Genomic DNA, 26,796 nt, shown 5'->3' with positions numbered 1-26,796 from the left:
ATAGGAAACTAAACATCCACCTCTGAACAAATTTCTTGCCAGGTTCAGAAGGGATCAGACCTTTCTCACTACATATATTCACTCACATACAGCCACCAAAGGGACATGGTTAAGAGAGCAAAAGCTTAATGCCATGGACACAGTGGTGACAAACAGCTTTGCACACCCCTCTCTCCCCTCCGATAATATCTCCACAACAGAGACAGGTTGACATTTTCATTAAGTCAGCTCACAGAGAAGACAACAGCAGGGCAGATTGAGCAAGGCTCAAGTGATGCTGATGTGTAAAGAGAAGCTCTTCAAAGAGTTCTCAGGCATGATGCACTTACCATTTTCCCAGTAGAAACAGTCCCAGATTGGAAACAGTCTTCCATGAAATTACTGGAAGTAGTGTCCTGCATAAGTGGATGGTTTTTTATCAATTTTTCAAACTCAGTCCTTAGTTTCTAGAGCACATCTCCCCTGACACCATGCTCTTACTAAACATTTGCAAATAATGCTAGCACCTCCTGTTGCACATTTTCTCCATTTTCTAGATGCAATGACAAAACCACTGTCCTTCAGCTTGACAGAGAATCCAAAGGTATATATCCAAAGCTCAGCAGCTATAGCACACTGCAAAGACACCCTCATGTAGACAGTCTTGGACCTTATCTTCAAACATCTAAGAGGAGATCAGTGGTTGAATATTCTGAAGCACAATGGAGCTAAGAGATAGCAATATCTCACAGTCAAAGCACTATTGCATGGGAAACAAAAACCTATTATGAGCAAACCAACAAAGCTCATGGCATCAACTTGCCTTCCCTTCCTTAATGCAAACATACATTTGCACAGGTATCTACAAGACAAATTATATAAGCTTCTTGGTCAAAAAGCCACACAGCCTACTTTCAGGGAAGAGGAAGGCAGTGTGACTGACGTCAGCCTTATTAGACATTCAGCACTCACAAAATGGGATCTTCTCCACCTGCACAAGTAGCAAACACTAAAAATCGCATTATTCATTCAATCAAATAGAAAGACATGGGAAGACAGGGAAGACCACAAGTGATTGAAAAAAAAAAATAGCAAGAAAGCATTCTGCTCCAAAATAGGGAAATCAGCACACCAAAGCAGGGAAGTGATGTAGAAATACTTATTCTTGATGAGGCAAGAGTCTGCAGCAGAGAGAACTACCATAACATTAATAAGTTTCAGCGAAGTGTTGAACTCTAGATTTGCAGGCATGACTGACCAGCACCAGAACACCACTGCATCAGAGAAAGGCACAGACAACAAGACCTTAACAAAATACAGTTACTAATCAGCTGTGGAGGCTGTAAACTTTCAGTGCATTTGTCTCTTTAAGCAAGAGCAATACTTTCTGTTTTCAGAAGGGAAGACCCAGCTTTGCCCTCTGATGATTTCTCTATGCTAAGTATAAAATGGATGGAAGACAAAGAGCCTGGAGGGGAAGGGGAGAGGTGGGCAAGCTTTCCCATGAATAAGCAGCAAAATCCCCTGTCACCTTGTCTTTGCCAGTGCTGCACACTAACTACTGAAGTCAACTCAGTAGCTTCAAAAAAGCCTTAGCCTGGATGAAACCTGAATAAATATGGACAGTGAGTTACTAAAGGCTGCATGACCATCTGCTTTGCTTTTTCTAAAACTTTAAGAGACACTGCAAACTGGCCCTAAATCTGACTTCCTTTTTTTTTTCTTTCTCTAAAAAGACCTAGTTTCAATAGTACTAGCTTCCCAGTACTTCTCATAAAACAGTATAGTCAGGTGCTACACCTCCCTTACCTCCCAATTAAAATGGAGAAAAGAAATCAGAATGTGTGACACAGCACCCCTGAACAGATAAAATACAACAACAAAAAAAAAAGGGGGGGGCGGGGTGAGGTGGGCGAAGACAACAATTGCCACACATGTGATTTATGTGAACTCTTTCACTTCTGTCTCATATAGGAACCAAATGGTCATTAAAGAAATGTTCAGGGCACAACATATACCAAATACACACTGCTGCAATGCTAACTCTCTACTAGGACTTAAAGTGGAAAAGTAAATTTTGCATTATGTCCCTTTCCTCCAGACAGCTGCTGGAACCAAAAGCCTCCCCATCACACACCCTTCTGCAAAAAGTCTCCCTCCACACCTTCAGCCAGCAGATTGTTTCTCAGGAGTTAAAACAAAGTCCTCCTCCCCTTGTTGCAAGCATTCATTTTATCACCGTAGACTCAGAAGATCCTCGCCACAAAAGACATGGCGGGTTCCATCAATGCAAAGATCTTCTATCTTGTGGAGTTTTTCTGTTTTGTTTTGGGTGGGTTTGTATTTTCTTACTTGGTGGAAGCAGCAGATTGCATTCTTTGCCCTCCTCCATTTCTACTGCTCATGCAACGTTCGCTTCATCTATGGATGGGTATAAATATTAGTTCTGCCTGCAGTGAGGGACAGTTATGTTTGGGAACCAAGAGTTGCATGCTGGCATGAGACATGAGTGTCTGTCAAACAATCTCCACTAGCACATGGCATCAGATCACCCTGAAGATGAAACACACACTCTTCTGCAAAGACATGATTAAGTACTTGAATCTGATGCACTTCCACAGATATTATTTGTTTCCACCCCCTGCGGGTGTCAGCTTCACTTTCCACATCTAGAAACAAAAAGAATAGCAAAGATTTCCCTTTTCTTCCAGAGGAGTTCGTGTAGGCTAATCCACTTCCATGAAGCACAACCATCAAGTTTCTTGTGAGTCTATTTTACTTTGAATTTACTAAGAACTTACATGACACTATATTCTGTCAGGACACCGCAGGCATTTTCAAATATATTGCAAGAGGAAGACAGGAAGAACGTTTAATGAGAACCTGCACTGGGGTCATGCCGTCTAAAATACCTTGAAAAACAATCTGCTGTTTTAACTCAACTCTCGTGAGTTGAGTGCTTTTTTATGTTCTTTCTATCCAACTCCCCCCGCCCATGATATACAGACAGGAGATACACAAGAACAGGCATGCTAAGGAGTAAAGCTGGAAACAAAAGAAAGAAGGTGAGACAAGTGGAAGGAAGGGAAATAGAGAAGCCACAATAAAGGGAGGACCAGGAAGAGAATCAGAAAGCCCCCTCCCTAAGAACGCTAACTTCAAGATAGAGCAATTGAAGAACAGCAGCAAAAAAAAGAAAGCCCACAAACATTTAAAGCAGATGCAAAAAAAAGAAATAAAGAAGGATATTTAAGTTTTTCTTCTTTGTTAATTGGATTTCCCATTGTGAAAATCAAGTTTCCAAAACTATTAAAAAAAGAGGTTGTATTTCCCAAATAAGGGTGGGCCAATAGAGCCACCAAAACAATCACCTGTAGTTTATTAACCAGCACACTTAGTAGTTTGCTTTTCATTATTCACAGCTCCTTATATTCATGAATATTTTGGGCAAGTGAACAAACCTCACCACAACAGTATTAAAACAAAAGATCAGTAGGAGAGTAAAAAAGCTTAAATGCCATTTCTGAGCATCGAGTGGGAGCAACTCTGCATACGCATGCTGGCTTTGCCAATTTTTCCCTCTCCTCTAGAAATCTATTTAAAAATGCTAGATTTGCTCTCAAGTTCCTATGTTCCTGTTACCAGCTACACAGCTGAAGTGATAATCCTTCAATTCATGATATCGTAACCTTTCCACAGCTAAGTACGTGCTATGACATAAGTTGCTGCTTTCAGGCTGGAAAAGAAGTATCAGGAAAGCATGAGCCTTTAAGAAACAATAATCCTGTTTTCATGACAGTGTCTCTCATGTAGACAGAAGAACGAGGCAGCAGTAACAAAGCAAAAGTCCTGTTCACAGCAAAGAACATCAATTCTCTCCAGTGAAGTCTCTAGTCCCCACGTGGGTTTGGTGACACTGCAATGCTTTTTTAACGTTATTGAACCCAGACAGGTTTTCTGTTGGTGGTGGTGGTGGTTGCAAGTTTTTTGGAAACCCACTGGAATGGTAAAACTACACAGCATCTTCAAAAGACTGTTTTACTTTAAAGAACAGCAAATCACAGCTGAGATGGAACACATTCAGATGTCACAGAAATGTGCAAAAATTTCTTCCAGTTTTGTAAATCTAGTAAGTTGTTTACCATATTTGCTTTCAGCAACATCAAATTCTAACCATGTTTGCAACTGTCTGTATTAAGATGCTCACACAGGGCCTAGTCCTGCTGCCCTGTGTTGCAAGGGCAGGCAACACAAGTCATTGGTGCACTGACATCCAAGGGCGCTTTTTCAAGGACATATGGCTCACTCATATGTGACACCTTGAAGCCACAGGGAAACAAGACATTTTAGGAATCTACCCCTATAGAATCAATATTATATTACATTTTTAAGAAGAAAAAAAAAAACCAAACTCCACACAGATCAGAGCAGAAGTCATTACCAGGTGAGAAAGGGGCCTGTGCGTCCACAAGAGAACTCACCACAAAGGCTGAGTGTCAAGACCAGCTCTAAGACCCTTCCCTTCAGTGTGCTGTGCTGCTCAGAGCCTCCATACCCAGCTCTGCTCCCAAATCCATTTCTGAAACATAGCATGCTATAAAGGAAACCTGAGACACATAGCATGCAAAATAACAGGACATATAATAGGGGAAAAGAACAAGTGTTTTAGGAGTGTACATGTGATATGGTGACAGTTAATCCTGACTTGTCCTGTGGCACAGAACTCCCAGGACATGAGAGGAACAGAGTTTGGTGAAGACTGTACCTTCACAAGTGCATTAAAAACACTGCCTGCATGAGAAAACCACACATTTCCGATGCAAAATGCGCACTTGCATCAGCAGCCTGAGCAACCAGTTTCCAGCCACATTTGCTCAGCACAAGTGACATTTGATTTAAAAAAAAAAAAAAAAAAGAAATCACAGATGTATGAGATCAGGTAAAACACACCTTGGGCTCAATTTCTGCTTTTTCAGTTGTCCTAAACACACACAATCCCCCTTACTTTAGAGAACAAGGAGCTGTGCAGACAAGCACACACATCGGGGTAAGACCCCACTGCAGGCTCTGCACTGCGCATCCAGGAGTGGAGAAAGAGCCGCAGTTAACATGAAAACAAACATTGTTGAGCAGAAAATGAACCGACAAACAGCAACAGAGTCAATTAAAGAAGAAAGGCTTTGCATACATTTGCAAAGTTACCAGGTGCTGTATCATTCAACAATGGCAAGGCACAGCAGTCTCAGTATTAATATCTTACTAGCAGGCATATTTTTTCGTTTTCCCATTCTTGCAGAACAACATAGAAAATAGCTCAATAAAACACCTTTGTGTAATTGCCACTGGTTATTCTTGAACAATATTATTCCCCAAAAAATAATTTCACGATTCCTATCTGGGAATTAGAAAAAGCAACTAAAAAGCCCTGGGTTTGTGATGAATGGAAGTCACAGCATAATCTTTTGAGGCCTGGAGAACAGTACAATCACATTAAATTCCCTCAGCTCAAGAAATGTCATCTTTACATCGGCTGGTACAAAAAAAATTGTTTCCAGCCTGAGGCAGTTATGATAAGGGATTTAGAAGCCATCACCATGTGGACCACGAGATATAAAGGAATGCATCACCGCATATAAAGTGTCTGCTGCTCACAATTTCGGAGCTAATGTTCTCACAGCTGTGTATGACTTAGACCAGCTGGGAAGAAGAAAGGGACTAAATGAGTCACTAGAAGGATCTCATATTTTGTCTAACCTGCATTTAACTCTCCTGCAGCAGAACGGGTGGTGAGCAAAATAAGATCAGATCATTATCCAGCAAGGGATGGGGCTGTGTGCTCTCTTGGAAGCGCAGCAGAAAACACATCGCCTCAGGGGGAGGTAGGCAGAGATGGCATTTCAGTCCTATCTGTGTGCTCCTAAGATATTACCAGCAGCTGAAACGGCGGGTCACAGGTTACACGAAATTACCACAGCCATCTGGCACCCCCAAGCATGCTTGTGCTGCTGCATATAGGAGAAAGAAAAGCTTATGGAAAGCCTTACTCAGCAGCAGTAGCACAGCAGTTCTCCTCTAGCAGATAGAAGGCTTGCTACACAGTTACATACAGGGCACTAAGGGCTCGAGGTGAAACCTTACCTTACAGAAGGCAAGAATCCATAGCCAGCCACAGGAAGGCTTTGGCTTTAAAGAGCTCAATATTTGCAAGCTTGGACTCAGCCCTGGGTACCACAGGCTGCTCTCCAACAGCACAGAGTCAGATCTCTTCAACAGCAGGGTGCTGGGCTTTAGGCAGGGCTCTGGATGGGTGCAGGAGGTTAAAAAGCTCCAGTTGGACACAGGGACCTCACCTCACTACAGAACATCACTACAGTCTTGAGAAATTTAATTAGTGATGAAGGCAGCTGCTTCTGGGGATTTTGCTGGCTCACAGCTTGATTCTCCAGTTCTCTTGTAGGTCTGAGTGCATGCAGAAGGATGAACAAGGGTCTCAAGAGCTTTGTTTTCTCCTGATGTTTTATTTGGTCTCTGCCTCCTTCCCCCTCCAGCTCTATCTTTGCTTTTGAGATGCTTTCACTGAATATCGTATTTACCATTAATTGCTCAGGCTATGGCTCAGGCATAGCTTTCATGTTAACTCAGAAAATATTTGGCATGCCAAAAAAACCCCCCAGTTCTTAGGGCAAATGTCAAACCATGCAGAGCATACAAAAGACAAATCATCAGATGACACTCCCTCCTAAGAATTCCGCCACATTTACTCCATCTGCTTAAGAGTGCAAGCTTTCACAGATTATCAGTTTCTAATAAGTTTTGCAAGGACAATGTATTCTGAATATGTTTCTATGGATATCTAGCAGATGGATGCTTGAAAAACAAAAGAATTGTTATTTCATCCTAAATCTCGCAAAGCTGACTTGCACCATTAACTTAGTTTTCTTTCGCAGAAAGAAATAATGATTTTTAAAAGTATTTTAAAAAGTTGAGCGTTTTTAAATAAAATGGCTTATTTCCCTCTATTGCTGCAAGAAAAGCACAGCAGCATCTCCAGAGGTAGGACTGAGCTGAAAGAAGCAAAGATTTTTGCTGCATGTTTCAGTGATGTAACCGAATTCCTGGTTTTGCACAGCACTTTATAACTGTATTTGCTGCAGAACGTTTACTAGCTTCTGCAAGGGCAATGATCTGAAAGATATGGGGTTTTTAAATTTTGAACTTTTAGCTTGTTCCACACATTTGTTTTGGTTTCTCCAGCTATCAAATACAGTGCTCACAGAGATCAATCTTTCTGTGCACGCTCATTCTCACAGCCCCCTCTGCGATGAAAGGAAAATAGACTGAAGCTAGGACAGAGATTAAATGAGATACAGGACACATGTAAACTGTGACAGACACACAATTACTCAGGTCACATGACTTTCATTGTGATATGCAAGAGCTAGCAAATAACTCAGAAGATGATGAATTTTCAGGCAGAAATACACATCAAAGATTTTTGACTCATTTAAAAGGCAGGTAATATTTTTTTTGGTATCTTCAAAACCAAGCGAACATTTACAAACCCCAAGCTTAGACTTGGATTCTCACATCTAAGTAGCTAAACAAATATAACTCAGTACTCTCTATCCATCTCCATTGACTTCAATGGTCTTTATTAGTAGCCACACAGTTTGCAACACCTGGCCACTTTTATTTAAGTATTGATTTAGAAGACAGCATTTAAGCATGAAATCCCAACCCAAATCTTCTGCTGTTAGGTCTTTGTGGCACTCCTCCCTGCGCTCAATGCCCAACCCTCAACCATTTACATGGCTTATGCTCACCTATTGCAGGACTTGGTGGTTCTTGAAAGAGCCCAATTGTGGAAACAGAGCCCCAGCAAAGCCTTCACTTAAGAAATAAACTTTTCATGGAAAACAAGGGCACAAGAAGAAGATGCTCAGCTGACTTTCAATCAGCCAGATCAGACAACTATAGTAAAGTTGTCCTGTACAGTCCCACTTAAATGGCTGAAGTGACGAGATGAAGTTACCCAGGCAAAACTCCCTGCACTCCAGGCGTTCCTACAGACAGATGTCTTCACTGAATGCAGTTCCACTGTCCTAGCTCTGAGCGTTTCTGCTGTTTACTGATGAAAGGTGAGCAATTCGCCAGGTCTATGATGACAACGGTACTGACACTCTCAAAAGAGCAGTTAATGCTTTAATGATATAAAGTCTAGTGGTGGCTTGATGTGTACTGGGGACTGGAAAAGAAACAGTCTGCAGGATTAAGCACCCTATTTATTCTTTTTGTGAAGGATACTGTCCTCAACAACCGTCAATCCACTGCTTAGAATACAAGTTCTATTTTTAAAGGATAAAAACGATGTCAAGTAATATGTACACTTAATGGGTGGTTAGCCATCTTTGGGCTGAAATTACTAGATACGGAACAAAACTCCTTTTTTGTCAATATTTTCTTTCTGTAGGTGTGAGGCTATTAAAAGAGACCTGTTCTTAATCAAACAGAGTAACATTCTAGTAAACTACTTGCCAACAGATGCAATTTGTAGGTTGCAGTGAAAAGTATTGCATTTGCTTAAAAAAACCAAACCATCACCAACCAAGAAAAATGTGAACAACAAAAAAACCCACTCCAGTGAGTCTGTAAGGTTCCCTTCCCCCCCTAAAAAAGGACACACATACACAAAAAAAACAGACAAGGAATATATTCCAATCTTTTCTTAAAAAAATAAAAGAGAAGGGAGGGGAATTCATTATAAAATTGTATTTCTAACAGTGCTACCTTAATATGAAGGTATAATCTTAAATTAAAGGGCTTTGAATCTAGGTTATTTCTATCTGAAATATTACCTAGCAAAAACTTCAGAAGCTTATTTGAATTCATGTTGCACAGACTCGATCCTCTATTGGTTTCAAAGGCAAAAACCGCATCCATGAGCCAGATGCAAATTTCCCCTCTGTCCACAGTCTTTAAATCTTCCTTAGAGAACCTTTCTTTACACTATGATATATAAGGAGTAATCTGAGCATCTATATGAAGACCCAAAAAGAGAGACCATCTCTCAAGCTACTTCCTTAAGAGAAAACTTTAAAAAAACTTCTTGGGCTCTTAGTCACTTTTTTTAAATTACTCAAGCTGCAAAGCAGGTAGAGTTAATTATTTAAAGTCCAAAGAAAAACAAGTACTTATAATGACTTTATTAGCATAAAAATATAAAAATATTTAAAATATGAAATATCTTAAGAATTTCTTTCTGGCAAAACCACTAGAGATTTTGTCTTCCCACCAATATTAAAAGAAATTCTTAGCCCTGAATTACTTGGGATAAACTATTTTTAGAATAATACCATTTGCACATATTGCAAAACTGTCACTGGTTCAGGATTGAATGTTTGCCATCTGGAGACTTGGCCAGCCCCACAGTGAGATTTTGGGGGGAGGTTTTTTGTTGGGTTTAGTTGGTGAGTTTTTTGGGGGGTTGTTGTTGTTTTGGGGTTGGGTTTTTTTAATCCTTAAAGGAGGAAGGGAAATTTTAGAAGTTTGGCTGCAACACAACAGTCTGTTAGAGAAGCAGTTGGCAAGCTCTGAAGTGCATGTTAAATGCACCAGTACGGCCACAGAGATTTATTTGGACTTCATGCATTTGTGTCCTCAGCAAAGGCTGTGAACACTTGTCTCAACAGGAAAACTTTGAAGCCTGTAGCTTGGTTGCAGTAGAGAACCTAAACCAAGACAAGCTGAGGTCTGTGTGGCACAGAGGAAGGCGACCCTTGCACACAAAAGCAAAAGATTCTATTATAATATTTGACAACTCTTAAATCTTCTAAGGGCAGTCTGAAATTGTCAGCCACTGTTCATAAAAAAACACTTGCAAAATATGCAGCAGTGCCAAAAAGAGGGTTTAACTTTTAATCCCTCCCCTGAGGTGATACTCCCCGCAGAAGCAGGATGAATACCAACAGTTCAGCATGGAAATTTCTCTCAGAAATAGCAGGAAGAGGGGGGGGAAAAGCATGCTGCAAGCTCATTAACAGCACACAAAGTATGTTTCAATTTATGATACCAATGCAGAAAAGTCGAGGTAGACAAACCAAAAGTTGTATGAATAGGCATAAATTAAAACAAGCTGCAACTGCAAAATCTGATAATTTATCAGAAGGTGAAAAAAAGTCTATACAAATCTTCAAATATTTAGTTGTTAAAGTTAAATCCATATATCCAGGATGCATTGCTACATGCATCTCATACTCTGTGTTTTCATAAAGAGTATCATTTTCAAAAAGACAATCCACTGAGTTCTTAAGCCTTATATTATGGATTGGAGTACATGGAGTACAAATGTTATTCAGAGGGGCATTAGGCAGGAAACAGACACACAGCCTGATCTTCAAGGTCTGTTTTTACCATTTTCACTCAGCTTTCTAAAGCCAAGATGGCTTCACTAAGGGCAAATCACACCTAACAAATCTGGTGGCCTTTCATGACGGAGTAACAGAGATGGTGGACAAGGGAAGGATGATGGACATCACATTCCTGGACTTGTGCAAGGCCTTTGACACTGTCCAGCATGACATCCTTGTCCCTAAGTTGGAGAGACAGGGATTTGACAGATGGACCTCTCAGTGGATAAGGAACTGGCTAGGTGGTTGCTCCTAGAGTTGTGGTCAAGGCTCGATGTCCATGTGGGGGTCTGTGGCAAGTGGTGTTCCTCAGGGGTCAGTACTGGGACCAGCACTTTTCAGTATCTTTGCCAGTGACATGGACAGCAGGATCAAGTGCACCCTCAGCAAGTCTGCCGATGACACCAAGCTGTAATGTCGACACACTGGAAGGGGGGGATGCCATCCAGAGGGACCTTGAAAGGCTGGACAGATGGACCCATGTGAATTGCCAAGTGCAAGGTCCTCCATGTGGGCTGGCACAATCCCAAGCACAACTATAAGCTGGGCAGAGAATGGATTGAAAGCAGCCCTGGGGAGAAGGACTTGGGCATGCTGTTTGATGACAAGCTCAACATGAGCCGGCAGTGTGCACTAGCAGCTCAGAAGGCCAACCCTGTCCTGGGCTGCATCAAGAACAGCGTGGCCAGCAAGTCAAAGGAGAGGATTCTGCCCCTCTACACCTCTCTCACGAGACCCCACCTGGAGCACTGCATCCAGCTCTGGGGTCCCCACAACAGGAAAGACATGGAGCTGTTGGAGCAAGTCCAGAGGAGGGCCACGAAGATGACCAGAGGGCTGGAGCACCTTTCCTGTGAAGACAGGCTGACAGAGTTGGGCTTGTTCAGCCTGGAGAAGAGAAGGCTCTGGGATGACCTAATTGCAGCATACCAATACTTACAGGAGTCATATGGGAAAGTGGGAGTGGGACTTTCACCAGGAGTGTAGTGACAGGACAAGGGGCAATGGCCTTAAGCTGAAGGAGGGCAGGTTTAGGTTACATTTTAGGAAGAAATTCTTTGCTACAAGGGTGGTGAGGCACTGGCACAGGTTGCCCAGAGAGATGGTACAAGTCCCATCCCTGGAGGCATTTAAGGCCAGGTTAGATGGGGCTTTGGGCAACCTGGTCTAGTGAGGGTGTCCCTGGCCATGGCAGGGGGGTTGGAACTAGATGATCTTTGAGGTTCCTTCCAACCAAAGCATTCTCTGATTCTATAATTACTTTTAAATTTAAAAGTTATGCAAAATAAACACTACTGTATTTAAAAGTATGAGTGAGCAAATATAAAGTCCTAGAACCCTCTCTTTATCAATACAACAAAAATAATGAGAACAAGTTTATTAATCAAAACTCCTCAGTAATGGAAAAGGATGTGGTATTAATTTAGTGGGTTGCATTTTATTAAGACACAAATTCCAATTACTTCCTATGAAATCTTTTTCAAATATACCTGTGCAAGGCAAAGTCCATTACAGTAGAAGATTCCATTACAACAGCAGAGCAACATTTACTAACATTTCAAGGAACAGTTAAAACTAAGAGCCCCCTTCATACAGCAAGAGAAGTAAATATAAATGCTAGTAGTGGGTTTAAAAAAAAATAAAGGAAAGTATATTCTGCGTTAGGAGTCAGTTCTTAAAATATCTCCATTGTTGTCTCAGTTTCTATTTGTTTTCTACAATCCCCCCAAATGGCATTCTTTCAAAATGGTTTTAGAAAGAGTCATTACTCAGAAAAGACATCCAGAATTCTGCTAAGTGATCCCTTGGCTCTGGTCAGAGTTGGGTAATAGGAAAATAGGGGTGACTTTTCAACCAGCTCCCCACATCCCCAATACCTAAAGGGCTTCTGGATGTTCAAGAGCTCACACCACGGGCTAGAGTGCACCAAAACCACACTTCCCTTCACTCTGGCCAAACCAACACTGCTCCAGAGCAGTCCCATGCCCTGGAGAACCCCAGATGCAGCAATTTTCTTCTACCCGTGTCCATTGACAGGCTGGAGGCAAAGCTGCTGAAAACAGCCATCAACAGACGCCTTAACACTAACGCTTACAGGATTTCCAACTTTGAGCAGTTTTTGGTATTATTCTAATGCAAGTTCTAAAATACTCATTTTAGGCATGTCAATGCTGCATTAACAAGCGCTTCTAAGCTTTCAAAGGTTTCCATGATATCATCCTTACCTACGTAGTTTATCCTCCAGCATCCCCATGTACTTTTCAGCATTTTCTTTTACACTGGTCACTGGAAAAAAAAAAAGCCAAAGTTAGATAATGGTATAACTGTACAGTTTTGTTTAGTCTGGGGGGGGTGTTGGGGTGTGTGTGTGTAATTATTTTAAGCAACTCATTTCTTACCCACAAATTTTCTACACCTCACTTAGAAATGAGAATTCCCTTAATCTTTTCCACATTCAAATTACAGCGTGGGCATCTTCTCCCTTTCTTTTTTTGTTGAAAGTCTATTGCGTTTGTGTTACATTAATATATCTAGCAATTAATACATTAACCTCTTGGTCATGCTAGAAAAACAGTGAGACCAACTAAAGACAAAGAATGTAGAATTTTCCTTTTGACAAAAAAACCCCAAAAAGTCCAGTAGGACTGTAAATCAGCTGGCCACTTTTAACCTCTTGTACCTCAATTAAACATGCACTTTGTCTGAAGATGCATTCTACAGAGCAGCACTGTTTCTATGAGTAGAGATTGCTATGTGGATCACATACCCTGCAAATTTACCCATCCATCTCCCACACCCTTCCTGACAATACCGTGCCTCCAAGCACAGCTTACACCTATCGAGCGCTTCGCGCATTTCTCACTTCCCCTTTTTTTGCATTATGTTTATTTCTTCACACAGTAGAACATCACACAGCAATGCCTAATCTGAAAAGTCAGCTCTCAGCAAGTGCCAGAGTTGTGTTCGCACACACATACACACATGCAGGAGCTCACTAACTGAAACCACTTAGGTAATACCATTAGCAGCAAGCATCAGGGTCAGCGTAACATTGACTGTCTGCAGGAGGTGGCATTCACCTGGTCACACAGCAGTCACTGAAGCAGTCTGCATCTCAATAGCAAATATAGGATTCATTTTGCAAATTTCATTTATTTTGGGGGTTTGTTCTTGGTTTTTTTGTTTATTTTCAGGGACTGTTTATTGGATTAGAAAAAAAAAAAACCACCACAAACACCAAAAACCTAAAATCAAATCTAAACAAACAAAAAAACCCCACACATAACACCAAATCCCAAAGAGAAAACCCACCACAGCCTTAGTACTCCGGAAAGCACATCATCTTTGTCCACAACATCTTTACTCCAGGTCCACTGCCAGAGCAGGTTCTGCAGCACAGCATCTGGAGCCAGCAGGATTCTGGCAGATTACATTGTACAGAGACAACAGTATGTCTATACGCGCACAGACCCATCTCCTCATTAGAAGAGCGCTGGTGAACATCAGAGAAGAGGTTATCTGAGGATTTTTGCAGTGGCAGGGGAGACTAAATAAGTTTCGTTAGCTTGCAGCAGTTTTGTAACTACAGGGCTTAGAAGAAGTTCCCAGGTTCCCTACCATGCCTTTATTCCTACGCTTCCTGCAAACTGCAGAGAACCTGCAACACCGTGAGTCTCCCTTTAATGACACAGGACAGCTTTTCTCCAAACTCCCTATCCGTCAGTCCCCAGCGTGCTGACCCGAGGTCCGGCGTGTGCTTTGATAGCAGAGAGCTTAACGACGTACGGCTGCCGTACTTCCCCTTCTCTTGCCATTGTCGTAATATCCTTCAGCGTGAGCTGTGACAGCTCAGGGGCTTATTCTTTCCGACAATGAAGTCAGCAGATATTATTAATTTTTGGAGAGGGATGAGAAGAGGTGGAGAATCTGTTTCACACTCACTTTGTTTCTAACCGATATAGTGACTTCTTATGTTACATGAAAGATAAACCTTGCTTTCAATTTCTCCTGCTGTGCTTGTCACTTTTTAATTGGGTATGATCTGATAGAGTAATTCGCACTTTCACAGTTCAGTCCTGCCCCTACATGCAGTTTTACGATGCCCTTGAAGCACGCAGCTTAATATATCAGCATTATTCAATGACAAAAAGTAATGGACAAGAATACACCACTAGTCAAAAGTAGGTCAGTAAAAAGCTAACACTCATTTGGAAATCACCTCACATCACTAAACCCCACTCTCTCCTGTCAAATGTTTTAACTACATTAAAAGAAATGCAAACTTTGCTGCTGAAAAAGAAAGCTACCCAGACTAGCTTTGTCTCCTTGCTGCCTTCTGCATGTAATTGGAAGAGCTGTGACCTGGAGATTTTGCTGGAAGGAAAATACTGCTTAAAAATCCGATGGAGGTTTCTTCCCTTGTAACAAACTGCAAGAAGCACCACAACAAATACTTTCAGTCTTTTAGATCAGCCATTTGAAATACAACAAAGAAATCTGCTAATTTGTTGCTTGTCTTCTAATTTAATGAATCTATTCAGCATCACTTCAAAGCAAAAAAAATGCAAAGGGAAAGCTTTGCGTGCCTTCAATCTAGCTAAGAAAGTACTAGATGACAGGAAAAAAATTTATGAGCTTTTTTTTCTGCATAAACATGCCAAATGGTTTATTTTTACATTTAAGTGAATGGGATTGCTTTTTTTCATCAGTTCTCTAGGGGTTTTCATGCTTAGCTCTTATTGGCCTTTAGGGGAGTCATTAAAATAAAAAAGTAAAAATACTCCTGGAAGATCAGACACCAGAGCATTTCCTAAGATTAAAAATAGATATTTCTTGTGAAGCCTTAATTGAAGAAAAGTGATTCAGCGTTTCTTTTTTTTATCATATATTTTTTCTTCCTGCTTACAGCAGCAAACGAAGTCTAGTCTTGGAATGAGTCCACGTAAGACAGAGCTGAGGGGAAGCAGTGAGCTCCTGCGGTGGCCTTCTAAGTGTTACAGTGCATAAATCTCTTTCAATAATTAACCTACATAGAGTTCTTTTAAAATAACATCACATGTTGTTTCTCATTTGAATGCAGCTCCACTGGGGTAATACTATTTCTTTTACTTAAAAATATTATTTGAGCCTGCACAGAGGTATATCATCATTTTTATCCTTCGATATTGGCCCTCACAGACTGAGCTTACAAGACCTTTGGACCATGACAAATGCTTTGCATTTTGTGATCCATATTTTCAAAAAACAAGCATCTGACTGGAGACACCTTGAACCCAGTTGTCCGCATGGAAGCTATGGATGCAGATGCTTGGCACATCAAGAGAATAAAAATTGGTGCTCAAAAAACTGGTAACCAGTAACACAGCAGCTTTTAAGTGCCCGCACACAGGTCTGTAGTTCGCTATCAGACTAGTGATCCACATCTTGAGTCCTAGAGATACAAAGCCCAAAGTTAATTTTTTGCCTTTCATTTGAACTTCTTTCTTTTTTTATGGAAGTGGCACATGTTTGACACAAAATTAAGGTTGAAACAGCCACAATGGCTGCTAGCAGACCTGGACCCAGCATGAACAGGACTGCTAGACATTACCTGCCTGCACAATAAACCTGAAGTCTGTACAATGAGCCTCTCCAATCCACAGGCATTACATTCCTTCTAAAATACTTTATTAGTCAGGGAGAGCAAAACTCCCACTGGCTTCAATGAGATTTTTGCCCAACTTAAGTATGTAGGATGAGATTTGGCTCTTAAGAATGACATAAAAACTGAAGTAACTGCATGGACGTGTGCTGATCTACCTGGGGTAAACTCTGAGGGTAGAATTGGGTGTGAACAAGTTTGACAGATTGCTTGTTCTGTCACTGTTCTTCTCTTTAGATGTAGAAATTATTATTAATGCTAAGAGAAAAGCAAAAGCAGAACGTGATTAGTTGAAAATATCTGATCTTCTCTGTCATGGAAGATGTGCTGCACTAATGTGTGAAGTTGTGGTCTGAGAAACTGCACAACGGCTTCGATATATTTAAAGGTTAACTTGAAAAGCCAGTCAAACTTCAAAGACAACATCTCAGCTGCTCGACTACATGTCAAGATGATTTATCAAGCCCCACTAACAAGATTTTGGATTACAGAATGGTAAGGAATTTTGCATCTTGCAGACAGATAGTGGAAAAACCCAAAGAACAAGCTCTGCGTAAAGAACAACTGCCTCTCTCCACTGATTTATTCCCAGGGAACTCAAGTAAAAAGTACAGAAAAGGCCAGGATTAAAGAGAGGAAAATAGGTGGCTCAATAAAAACGTGCAAACACTCCAGAAAAGCTAACATTCTGGGTCAAGTCAATCAACCAAGTTCCATTCTGGTTCACTGATTGTCTTCCAGCAACAGAGTAAATACTGAGACACAAAGTTACTACCCTTCTCTCTCAGCAGTTGTGGTTTGTTCTAAGGAATATGCTAATCCTTTAAACCCCACTGCAGAGCAGCACAAAATTAGCCCAGGGAAATTACTTCCACCAGAGAGGAGGTTGCCAAAATTTAGGGAGAGTCTCAATGGATTCTGCGAACGGAAAGCTTTCACAGCTCTCAGAGGGATGCAGTACGTTGCATCTTGTCTGCATGAAGATTTCCACCATGAGCTTCAGTTTTTCTCCAGCGCTAGAAAGTCAACTGCCCTGATTCCATAGCGCAGTTCTTCCAATATACAGAAACAAAGAACTAGAGAATCCAGCTCAAGCATCGCTGTCTTAAAATACTTTGCTCACTCTTATATTTAAAACCTTACTGTATACTGCCAGCTTCCACTTCATACCCTCAACCTTTGCAAAAACGTAAGTAGTAATAAAATATGTGAAAAGTAACGATGAAATACAAAATTGGCAGAACACAGGACAGCGACATTTTCCCACATATGCTGCACTGAGACAGGAAAAGAGGAAAAGTACAGAGCGAACAATTCATCTTCCTCAGGAAGTTCCCTTTGGGGTTGTTGATACAGAAGGTCTACTGTTAACTTTCTCTCAAACACGTGGGTACATCCCGAACAGGAGGAAGAGCACAGTCTAACCTCTAGACACGTTGGGAGTGGGTGGACACTGCACACCCCGAGACAACCAGCTTCCTTTCTTTAGGAGACCCCAGAAAGGCCAAGTACTGGCTCATTCGGAGAGATGTCAGCGTTCTACACATAGCAGAAACAGGCAATGAACATGCTCCATCTGCTTGTCTCTCTGCCACAACATATTTACAAACAGCTTAATTTGCAGGCTGTAGTGCAACAATAAGCCTTCAATGAGTCGAGTGGTACCTTGCCTGTGATGTAAAAAATTACAAGCTAAACATACACAGTATATAAAAGTTACTGACTTCAACAGAGAGGCTGCGTCCTGCCCTCGAGATAGATGTCAAAGCAGATAGAAGGTATAGAAATCTCAACATGAACACAAGATTGACAAATAAATAAAAAGCCCAGAAAACTAGATCTTGCAAAGAGAAATGACAGGACGTGCCAGCAGCTCTGCCTTTAACAACTTACAAATCTGTCTCTCTGGACATGGCATCAAAGGTTTGCACAGCAGAAGAGGAGGGGGCAAGGGAACCACCTGCATAAAACAGCACATTTGAAAAACAGACGTTCCCAGAATTTACCTCCTAAACCTTCTTCATTGTATGTGGCACTTTTCATCCGGAGACAGGTGACCCTTCAAGTTCTGTGATGACTAAATTGCCTAAATTGAAGGGAATTACCATACCTTCAGAGGGTTTCCAAGTTTATTTCAGATTTCTGTAAAATCTGGTGAGCCAGGCGCACAGCCACAGGTAGGACACAGCAGGGGAATTACAGGAGGGAAATTACATCCTAAGTACTTTCACTAAACAATCTATCTTTAAAAAAATTTAAAAGGCTGAAATTTTACTATGCAGTATCAACACAAGTATATTGCTTCTATATTAAAAGGGCTGTACATGAAACGTTGGCCCAGCCCTGACCAGAGCACTGAAGTTACATGACAACAGACTTATCTTAATACTTTAAGAGGCTGAATAAAGTGTAGAGAGAGTTATAAGGTGATTGGTGCAAGACCAGCAGCAGGTCTGAAGCAACCTCCAGGCCTTCTGGCCGAACCTGCTCTCCTGCACATATACCACTTCTGTAGTAACCACTGGCCATATGCAGACCTCATTCACAGGTTTGGTTACTTTTCCACAAATTATTCAAAAAAACTACAAACATTGTGTTCGGGGGTGCACTAAATGGAGCTTTAAATTGAGTGAAGACCTGAAGAAAACCATTCCTGCCTCTTCCTGTGCTTGGCATCAGATGACAAAGTTCTCACAACTGGGAAACCTTCAGTCATCCCCAAACCCAGACTCTACACTGCTGACAAAGAAGCCAGCTTTCACCAGAAAGGCTTTCTTCACTGCAGATTTTACTTTATTTTAAAGGAGTTGAGATGTGAAACCATATGCATTTTCTAGCTCTAGTGTGACTGTGCAGCACCATTTCTGGAATGACGCTGGAGATCCAACTGAACTATTCTATTTGCACTGAAAACATCTGCAGGTGCAGGAGGCCCCTTAATTCTCCTACCGGCAAGATGAGGGTTCAGTTTTACTCTCCCATCCCATGACACAAATAAGACCCTCCTGTTTCTCTGCAGCCACCCAACTGGCTGTTTACCCAGAACATTACACAATCATTTATCAATGCACCTTAGCATCTAAAGTATCATAGCCTCTCCAAAAGCATGAGGAAAGTTTCTTTTCACTTTCTATTCTTAGTTCCTTTCTCTTTTTCACTGATCAGTTTAGGAGAAATTAAGGGGAAAGCAGAGGAAGAGCGATCAATCTGCTTACAATTTCTTCACGTTTTTCTCTTATCTGTTTTTCTTCTCTGTCTGTTCACAACCTATTACTACAATCTTCTGCTGACCATCTGTTCAGACACCCCACCCCACCCCCAAAAAAAGAAAAAAGTTGTTTCTCCTTACAAAGCAAAGCCTGAACATCAAGGAAAGCCATGTGTCCAGCTTGACCTCTGTAGATTGTCAGAAGTCATGAGAGATCATCTGGTAACCATTACTAACAAGGCAACCAGACTCGACATGTGCACAGGCACCAAAAGAGTTCAAACTTGTTACTCAAATTGCTAGAAGTTTTTCCTAAAAGTAAGATTTATTTAAATGCTGCTAGATAAAACAAAAAAACCCCAGAACAAGCCATTTATACAGCTATCCAAGACAACAGAGCTGGATTTGGCTTTGTGCAGAGGCTAAGCTCCACGACAGTAAGTGAACAACACTTAATGCCTCTACTGTGAAAAGGAGGAACAGTTCAAACTTTGCCCTAACAGGATAGCATATGGCTAATAGGGATGATCCCCAGACCATCGGACGAATGTCACAGCTTTACAACAACATCAAGGCTTCTAAAATACATGGTAGCTGATTTAAGTTCTCCCACAGTGGCTGCCCTGTGAACTTTCAAGTATTCAGTATACATCTAATGTTTTCATTTCTGAACTGCAACCAAAGCGTTATATGAAACGAGTAACCCACTTTGGCTTTTAAATCTAAGGTCACAAAAGTAAGTAAGTCAAAGATTTCTTTGAATCACTCTAACCCCTCTGGAATTTTTTTTCCAAAAAGGACTCTGCAAAATTTGATGCCAGTCCTAATATAGCTAGTTATCTTTTCTCCAGCTCAACATGGTGGCTACTCAGACTACACAAATTAGCAAGAACCCAGGCACCTACCGAGAGACAGCCCTTAGCCAGAGGATAAAATATATTTTTCACTTCAACAAATACAATTATTTAACGCAGAAGATGTTTGTGCTCAAAATGTCTGTATGGAACAAAGACACAGCACTGCAGTGCAGACCAAGAAAGGAAAAAAAAAAAAGGAAGTTTTTCCCCAAATGCTGCCATAGAACCTGGCTAACTAAAAGACATGAAAGGAAGAGCTGTGTATAAGCATAAGAGCTTTGAAAGGCAACAAAAAAAAAAAAGGAAAAAAGTGTTAAAAAAAGGCCAGTGTTACCACTGACAAAGGAAAATGACAAACACTTATCTTCACTCCAGTAGAACAAATGGCTGCTACATCAGTCCTTCAGATTATTTTAAAGAAAGCAAAGCAGAGCTCAGAGGTATACACTGAAGGTTAGAAGTAACACAAATTGCAATAGAAACAAGAAAGAGGAATATTCAGCATTGCAAGCTATTTTTTAACAACCTTGAAACGACATCAAATAAAGCAGTGCCTTTCTGTAGCAATGCTTACAAATGATGACTGCAAATAGCACTAGCGTTTTTGCACTGCTGTTCTCTCCAAGGATCTAGAACAGGTCTTCAAATGACAGAGAAACACCAATTTCTTTTTTGTAAAATAGCTGACAACGAGCAACGATACAGAGAAGCAAAAAGTGTCCCACATAGTCTGATAAGCTGCAGTTTTCAGGAACCCTCTGCAAACTCTTGACCACTCTTGGCTATACCAAGCATCTTTTCTGCAATGCAACTGCAGGTCTTCTAAACAAGAAAAAACATGAAGCTGCCCAGCAGAGAAGAGAGGCTGAGCAGAGCCTGCTCTGCAGCCATTCAAGGCAGAAGGAGTAAAGCAAACAGCCTTAATATATCACTTTCCTAAATCCCCACTAATCTTTGCGCTGGCCGCCTCCTCCTCCCAGCAGTACGCAACCTGCACGCAACTGCTTATGAGTTTCATTTACCCATCAGCACTATTTGGCTGTGCTTGACATACCAACATAAACGCGATGCTTTTGACCATGAGCACACAGCGATGCCTTAAAAGCCTCTCCATTACTAACTTAGAAAGCTGGAGCAGAGATTTACCAAACACAACTGTGAAAACTACATCAGCTGAACAAAACAGATGTAGCTAGGAGAATGCATGTGCACTAAGTGCTCATACTAATCCCAAGCACCCAAAAGGGCAGAGTCACAGGCATGAGCATACACTGTTGAGTGGGCAGACGTCCTTTGAACTGCTTTCAAGGCAGGATCATTAATTTAATTGGCTGACTTAAAAATATTGCTTACACTAGAAAATCTTTGTTAGCTTTCTTATTAACTTTCTGGTGTGAAACTCCACTACTCTAGAGCTCTTGAAAGCAACAGCTTTAATATCTCTAAGTTAAGGTGGTCCCAATGAAAGCATAAGGCTAGCCACATGATGATAAAGTGCATTTTATAACTGAGTTGCACATACCACTTCCAACTGCACGATAAACAAGGGATTCCAATGATGTTCCAGTGGAAGACAAAACCTACTACACTACAGATGACCGTGTAATTTTTACCTATGCTCCTCTGTATTTCATATCTGTTTCCCTTGATACCTTCTTCTGTCACTAGAGCCAAACATATCCACATCTTCCCCTTATCTGGATAAACCATAAAATAGTTCAGCTCCATATAACCATTTTTTGGCAAAAAAAGAAACTTAATTCATCCTATGCTAAGACAGACGATGAAAAAAGCAGCCTTATTACCAGTTCAAAATCTCTTCCTAGATTGAAGCAGACAGTTTCAGCATCAATAGAAAATCATTTACTTGAATTAAACTCTAAGACCCCTGTTTGAGTAATGTCCATAAAAGAAGGGAATTAAAGACCTCACTCTTCACACGGAGTCTCAGCACTGCTGTGGTATAAATAGGATGAGTGGATTCAATCTTCAAAGCAGCACAATGCTTTAATGCAGTGACAGTTTTGTGGGTTTTTTTCCCTTCACTGAAAATAACCATTTCTGGTGGAGCTGACACTTTTTGTTAACTTTTAACTATGAATTTTTTATTTTTATTTTTTTTACATTTTTTCTGCCCTAGCTGTCTCCCTCCCTGACTCCTAAGACTGCGTTGGTTCTGTATCATTTCCTCCTCCATCCTTTTTTTCTCTTTCCACATCTCTGTCTTTCACTTTTTTTTTTCTTTTTCAGTTCTTGTCAGCTTTGCTCTTTCCCTTAAGCTGTAAATCATTCATTACCACAGGGATTTTGACTTCAGCACTGCAGATCTGGTATGGAGAAGAAAACCAGAAGTTACTGCCAGAAAAGAAAACTTCTAGCACAATCTAATCAGGTCTCTCAAGTCAATAGTTTGTGAACGTTTTACTGGTCATTCTTGTGCTGCTGAAATAACATCCCAATGGGTGATGTAGACTCTTTACAGTAGCTTAATTTAACATTTTCTAATAGCAGGTGTTCTTTAGGTATGAATTCATACACCTAGCTGATCTAATCTTCATGACACAAATTATTTTTCAAGTGGCACCTGGAATGTTTTCATTTCTTCAGTTTTGATGACATGAGCAGGAAGTCCAACTCTGGTAAAAGTCAAGGTGCAAATCTTCAGCACAGACAACATCCACCCATTTCTCAGCACTCCTTCATGGAAGAGGATGAACTACACCTTCAGGTAGACAGTTTTGCCTGCAGACCACCAGCTGGACCACACCAATTTAGGCTGTGATAGATAAGGAATGAAATTTTCCAGCAGTCCTACATCCTGAACATAGAGATGATGACTTGCTCAGGTATCTAGTTATTGGGCAGTTAACAGCATAAGAGAGAGTCTGCCCAGGAACAGACTGGAGTACTGCCAGAAAGAGAAGTAGATGGAGCCAATAAGGTAAAAAAAAAAAAAAAGTCATAATGAAGAGCAGATTGGAAAGTGATTGCTGGGAGAACCGAGCCCAAGGGGAACTCTGCTGGCCTGAGCTGATCTGTAGCTGATAAGCACATCACAGCCCACATTCTAGCATACTCTATTTAGGTCTCAATAGAGCTAAGCACTACAGAGCACCAGCCTGTACAACAATTTTTCAACTGAGCTGCTGCCTCTGCTTGACTAACATGCCAATTGAATAGTTGGAGTGGTATGCCTGTCTTTCCACCCACACACACATCCAATTGAATTTTAAATGTTGGGCCAAAATACTCCCAGTCTAATAGAAGTAGATTTGTACCAGCCTGTATGTTTATGTAAAGTTGAGGAACATTAAGGTCTCACATAGGCTTTACTGCTCACAACAAGTTGTAGAAATGAGAGATGCTCAAACAACAAGGCTTCCAGAGTTGGACCACAAGAGAATTTTCAGAGTGCTGTTTGTGCATTTTAGCCATGAAGCTTCCAGTGACATCGGTAGGAGTCACACAGCTAAATCCCCAAGCAACACTTTTGAAAGATGACTTATATATAAGAGTATTAAAATACTTCTCACACCATTTCCATGTAACATTATCAGTCTTGAATTTGGAGAAATATGGAATCATTTTGGGGAAATACATGATTCACTGGGTATCAATTTTTCCATCCCATTAGGTTGGGCAGCGATCCTGATTGTTTAACACATGCTCACACTTTCCCCTCTCCTTCCAGAGTGTATATATTAAACACAAGTTAAGACTTCTGGGTTTTCAACTTTGTTGGTTTTACTTTCCTTTTGGGATTTAGAGTACTATTTTGTTTAATTATTTTTCCTCTACTTATCCGCAGTATTGAATGACAGTAATAATGAGCTCAGAATCATTGTACAAATCCCAGTAGGAACCGTTCATAGTTTGCTAATAGGACATTATATTTGCATTACCAAGTTCAGTTCAAAGCACGTTGTGTAAATTAGCTCTGAGGGTTACTACCACGAATCTAAAACCAGAACATCAGGTCAATTAGCACAGCTCTCAAGCACATTAGTTTGGGTGAAAACATAAGGGATATGATTAAAATTTTAGGAAATCCACTCCCTTCTTGGGCTAAGTGCCTCTTGAAGTCTGGTTTCACTTCTGGGAGAGACCATCAGGCCTCAGGTCAAATCAACAAGGTCCAGTGCCAGCGAGCTCAATGCCTGATAAACAATATTGTCCTGTTTTAAAGAGGGGGCAAAATTAACTTGATGAAGGTGTGGAAGTCCTCAGAACCCCACAGACAGACTTCCTTCCCCATCCAAATTAAAAGAACAGGTGAGTACATGGAAGACTTGGAGGATCTGGGAATTTAATGTAAAATACGTTGCTTACATGAATATGGAACTAAACACATTTAAGCGATTCAGTTTCTACCACAGAGATAAGCCAAGCCCACAGCCACAGATCAAGAATTCAGTTTAATAATGATGCAAGGAGACCCACAACAAATTAAGGTGGAGATACCCCAGTAACAAGTACATAGGGTCACTTACTGTTTTGGGCACACAGCACACACACATACAGGCAACACACACAACTACGTAGGATGTCCAGGTGGACACCAGTGACATACCTCAGGGGTCAGTACTGGGACCAGCACTGTTGGCAACCAACATTTTGTCAGCAACATGGACAGTGGGATTGAGCACACCCTCAGTGAGTTTGCTGATAACACCAAGCTGTGTAGTGTGGGTAACACAACAGAGGGAAGGGATGCCCTCCAGAGGGACCTTGACAGGCTTGAGAGGTGGGCCTAGTACCAGGAGGAGCCTACAGAAAAACTGGAGAGGGGCTGTTTACAAGGGCACAGAGTGACAGGACAAGGGGTAATGGCCTTAAGACGAAAGAGAGGAGATTTAGATTAGATATGAGGAAGAAATTCTTGACTGTGAGGGTGGTGAGGCCCTGGCACAGGTTGCTCAGAGAAGCTGTGGCTGCCCCCTCCCTGGCAGTGTTCAAGGCCAAGTTGGATGGGGCTTTGGGCAACCTGGTCTAGTGGAGAGGGTCCTTGATTATGGCAGGGGTTTGGAACCAGATGGTCTTTGAGGTCCCTTCCAATCCATTCAATGAAATTCAGAGACCACATATAGCATCCTTGGATCTAACGGCTGTAACAGAAGTTTATGAACACAAGAGGAGAAGGTATAGGCTAACAAAATCCACATCAATACTACAACTCTGATGGAAGCCAAATGATGCCACATAAAAGCAGAAACAGGGGCCAAAGACAATTGTTTTTGTCAAGTGAGTTGATTGGTCTAAATGCTGTAGTCAACTCAGTTCACTGTTACCAAGGCAGCACAGTAGATGGTCATACCTATGCCCAGACAAAGATAATGTTGAAATTCATTCCTTGGATCATCTTGTGGTTAGATTCTGAAATGTTAGCTAAACTACCTTAAAAAGCTGCTTATTCTGCTTATTAATACATCATTAGTCTTTGCAGAAGCATATTTGAAGTAACGGTTTGGTGACTTCAAAATTTATGCAATCTTAAATTAAATGATGGGATTGCAGATTACACAAAAGAAATCGTTCAATGGATAGGTTTCATAGTCACCTGCATAAAAATAGGTTGTTTCTCATACACTAAAAAGGATAAAGCTGTGACACAGAGGAGCGTTTTATCATTAATATTTTAATTCCTTTCTCTGTACCACATAAACACCTGTTTGGCAAGTGCCCAATTGATCTACAGAGGCTGAACTCACCAAAGTTTCTGCGAAGCCCCAGAAGAAATGACCATGATACAGGCAGAACCAGATAGAAAGGTATGAAAAGAGATACTGGAAAACGAATTTGGATGTCTGAGTCAAGTACCTCTACAAAATGCTTCCAGCTCCATGAACATGACCAGCTAAATGGCTGTAACCTCCTGGTGGATGAAGTGGTGAAAATAAAAGGATTTGCCTGTAAGAGACACTGGCATGCTTTTGGGGAGAAAACAGCACACAAATACATAACAGATTCCACCCCACCTGTAATGCAAACTGATGTGTGAAACAGAAAATAGGCCTTTAGTGAATTATAAATAGCTAGCAAGGACTTATGAATACTCAGCTGGGCGAAAAATTATTTATATGGAAGACAGCAACACATGAAAGATTAGAAACCATAGGTAAATTGAAAGAAAATGAATATATTGTCAGAATACAAACAAACAAAAGGCATATTTCAGAAAGTAAGCACTATAAGGTGCTTACTATTGCATGAAAACTCAGCAGCAAAAACAGATGAGCAAGAGTGCCCAGAAAAGTAAAAGCTATTTGGTATAATAAGTGCTTCTGAAACCAGGTAGAGTAGCACAAATCAACAGACTGCTGATTATATCTACCTATTTAGTAGCACAGGAGGGCTCAGATTAGCTTTAGGAGGATTAGATTACGAGCACAAATGAATTTGCAGAGGCAGGGAAGCAACATATTACTGCAAGAGTCAACAGGATCCACTGTGAAGAAAATTCAGCTGAATTTTATTTCTCCAAATTTTGTGAAATCAACTTATGACCTATTTTCCGTCCTTACTTCAATTACAGCTGTTCACTCCAATTTGCTGTTCTTTTCCATTGGGTTCTAGATGGCTAATGTTTCCTTCCATCACATTTTATATCCATTAAAGAGGCAGAGAAACTGCCAACTATTTTGTTCTTGGGGGGAAAAAAAAGATTTTCTGTCATTCTGCTTTTCTCTATCCCCACAGAAACATCAA

At 40.9% G+C, this 26,796-nt stretch overlaps 1 protein-coding gene across 1 annotated transcript in view; it reads right to left on the bottom strand.

The window, feature by feature from the left end:
• DISC1 (DISC1 scaffold protein) overlaps positions 1-26,796 on the bottom strand; it is a gene marked incomplete at its 3' end in the record, with an annotated part of 185,823 nt that overhangs the window by 34,418 nt on the left and 124,609 nt on the right. The window contains exon 9 of the mRNA XM_084261835.1: positions 12,611-12,671. Within this exon, the coding sequence (XP_084117961.1) occupies positions 12,611-12,671 (61 nt within the window). The remainder of the gene's footprint in view (positions 1-12,610; positions 12,672-26,796) is intronic.

This window comes from Gallinula chloropus (assembly GCF_964237585.1).
Source record: "Gallinula chloropus genome assembly, chromosome: 3".
NCBI classification, from domain to species: domain Eukaryota; kingdom Metazoa; phylum Chordata; class Aves; order Gruiformes; family Rallidae; genus Gallinula; species Gallinula chloropus.
Note: the sequence above shows the minus strand (reverse complement) of the source record. Positions and strands in the feature narration are given on the sequence as shown.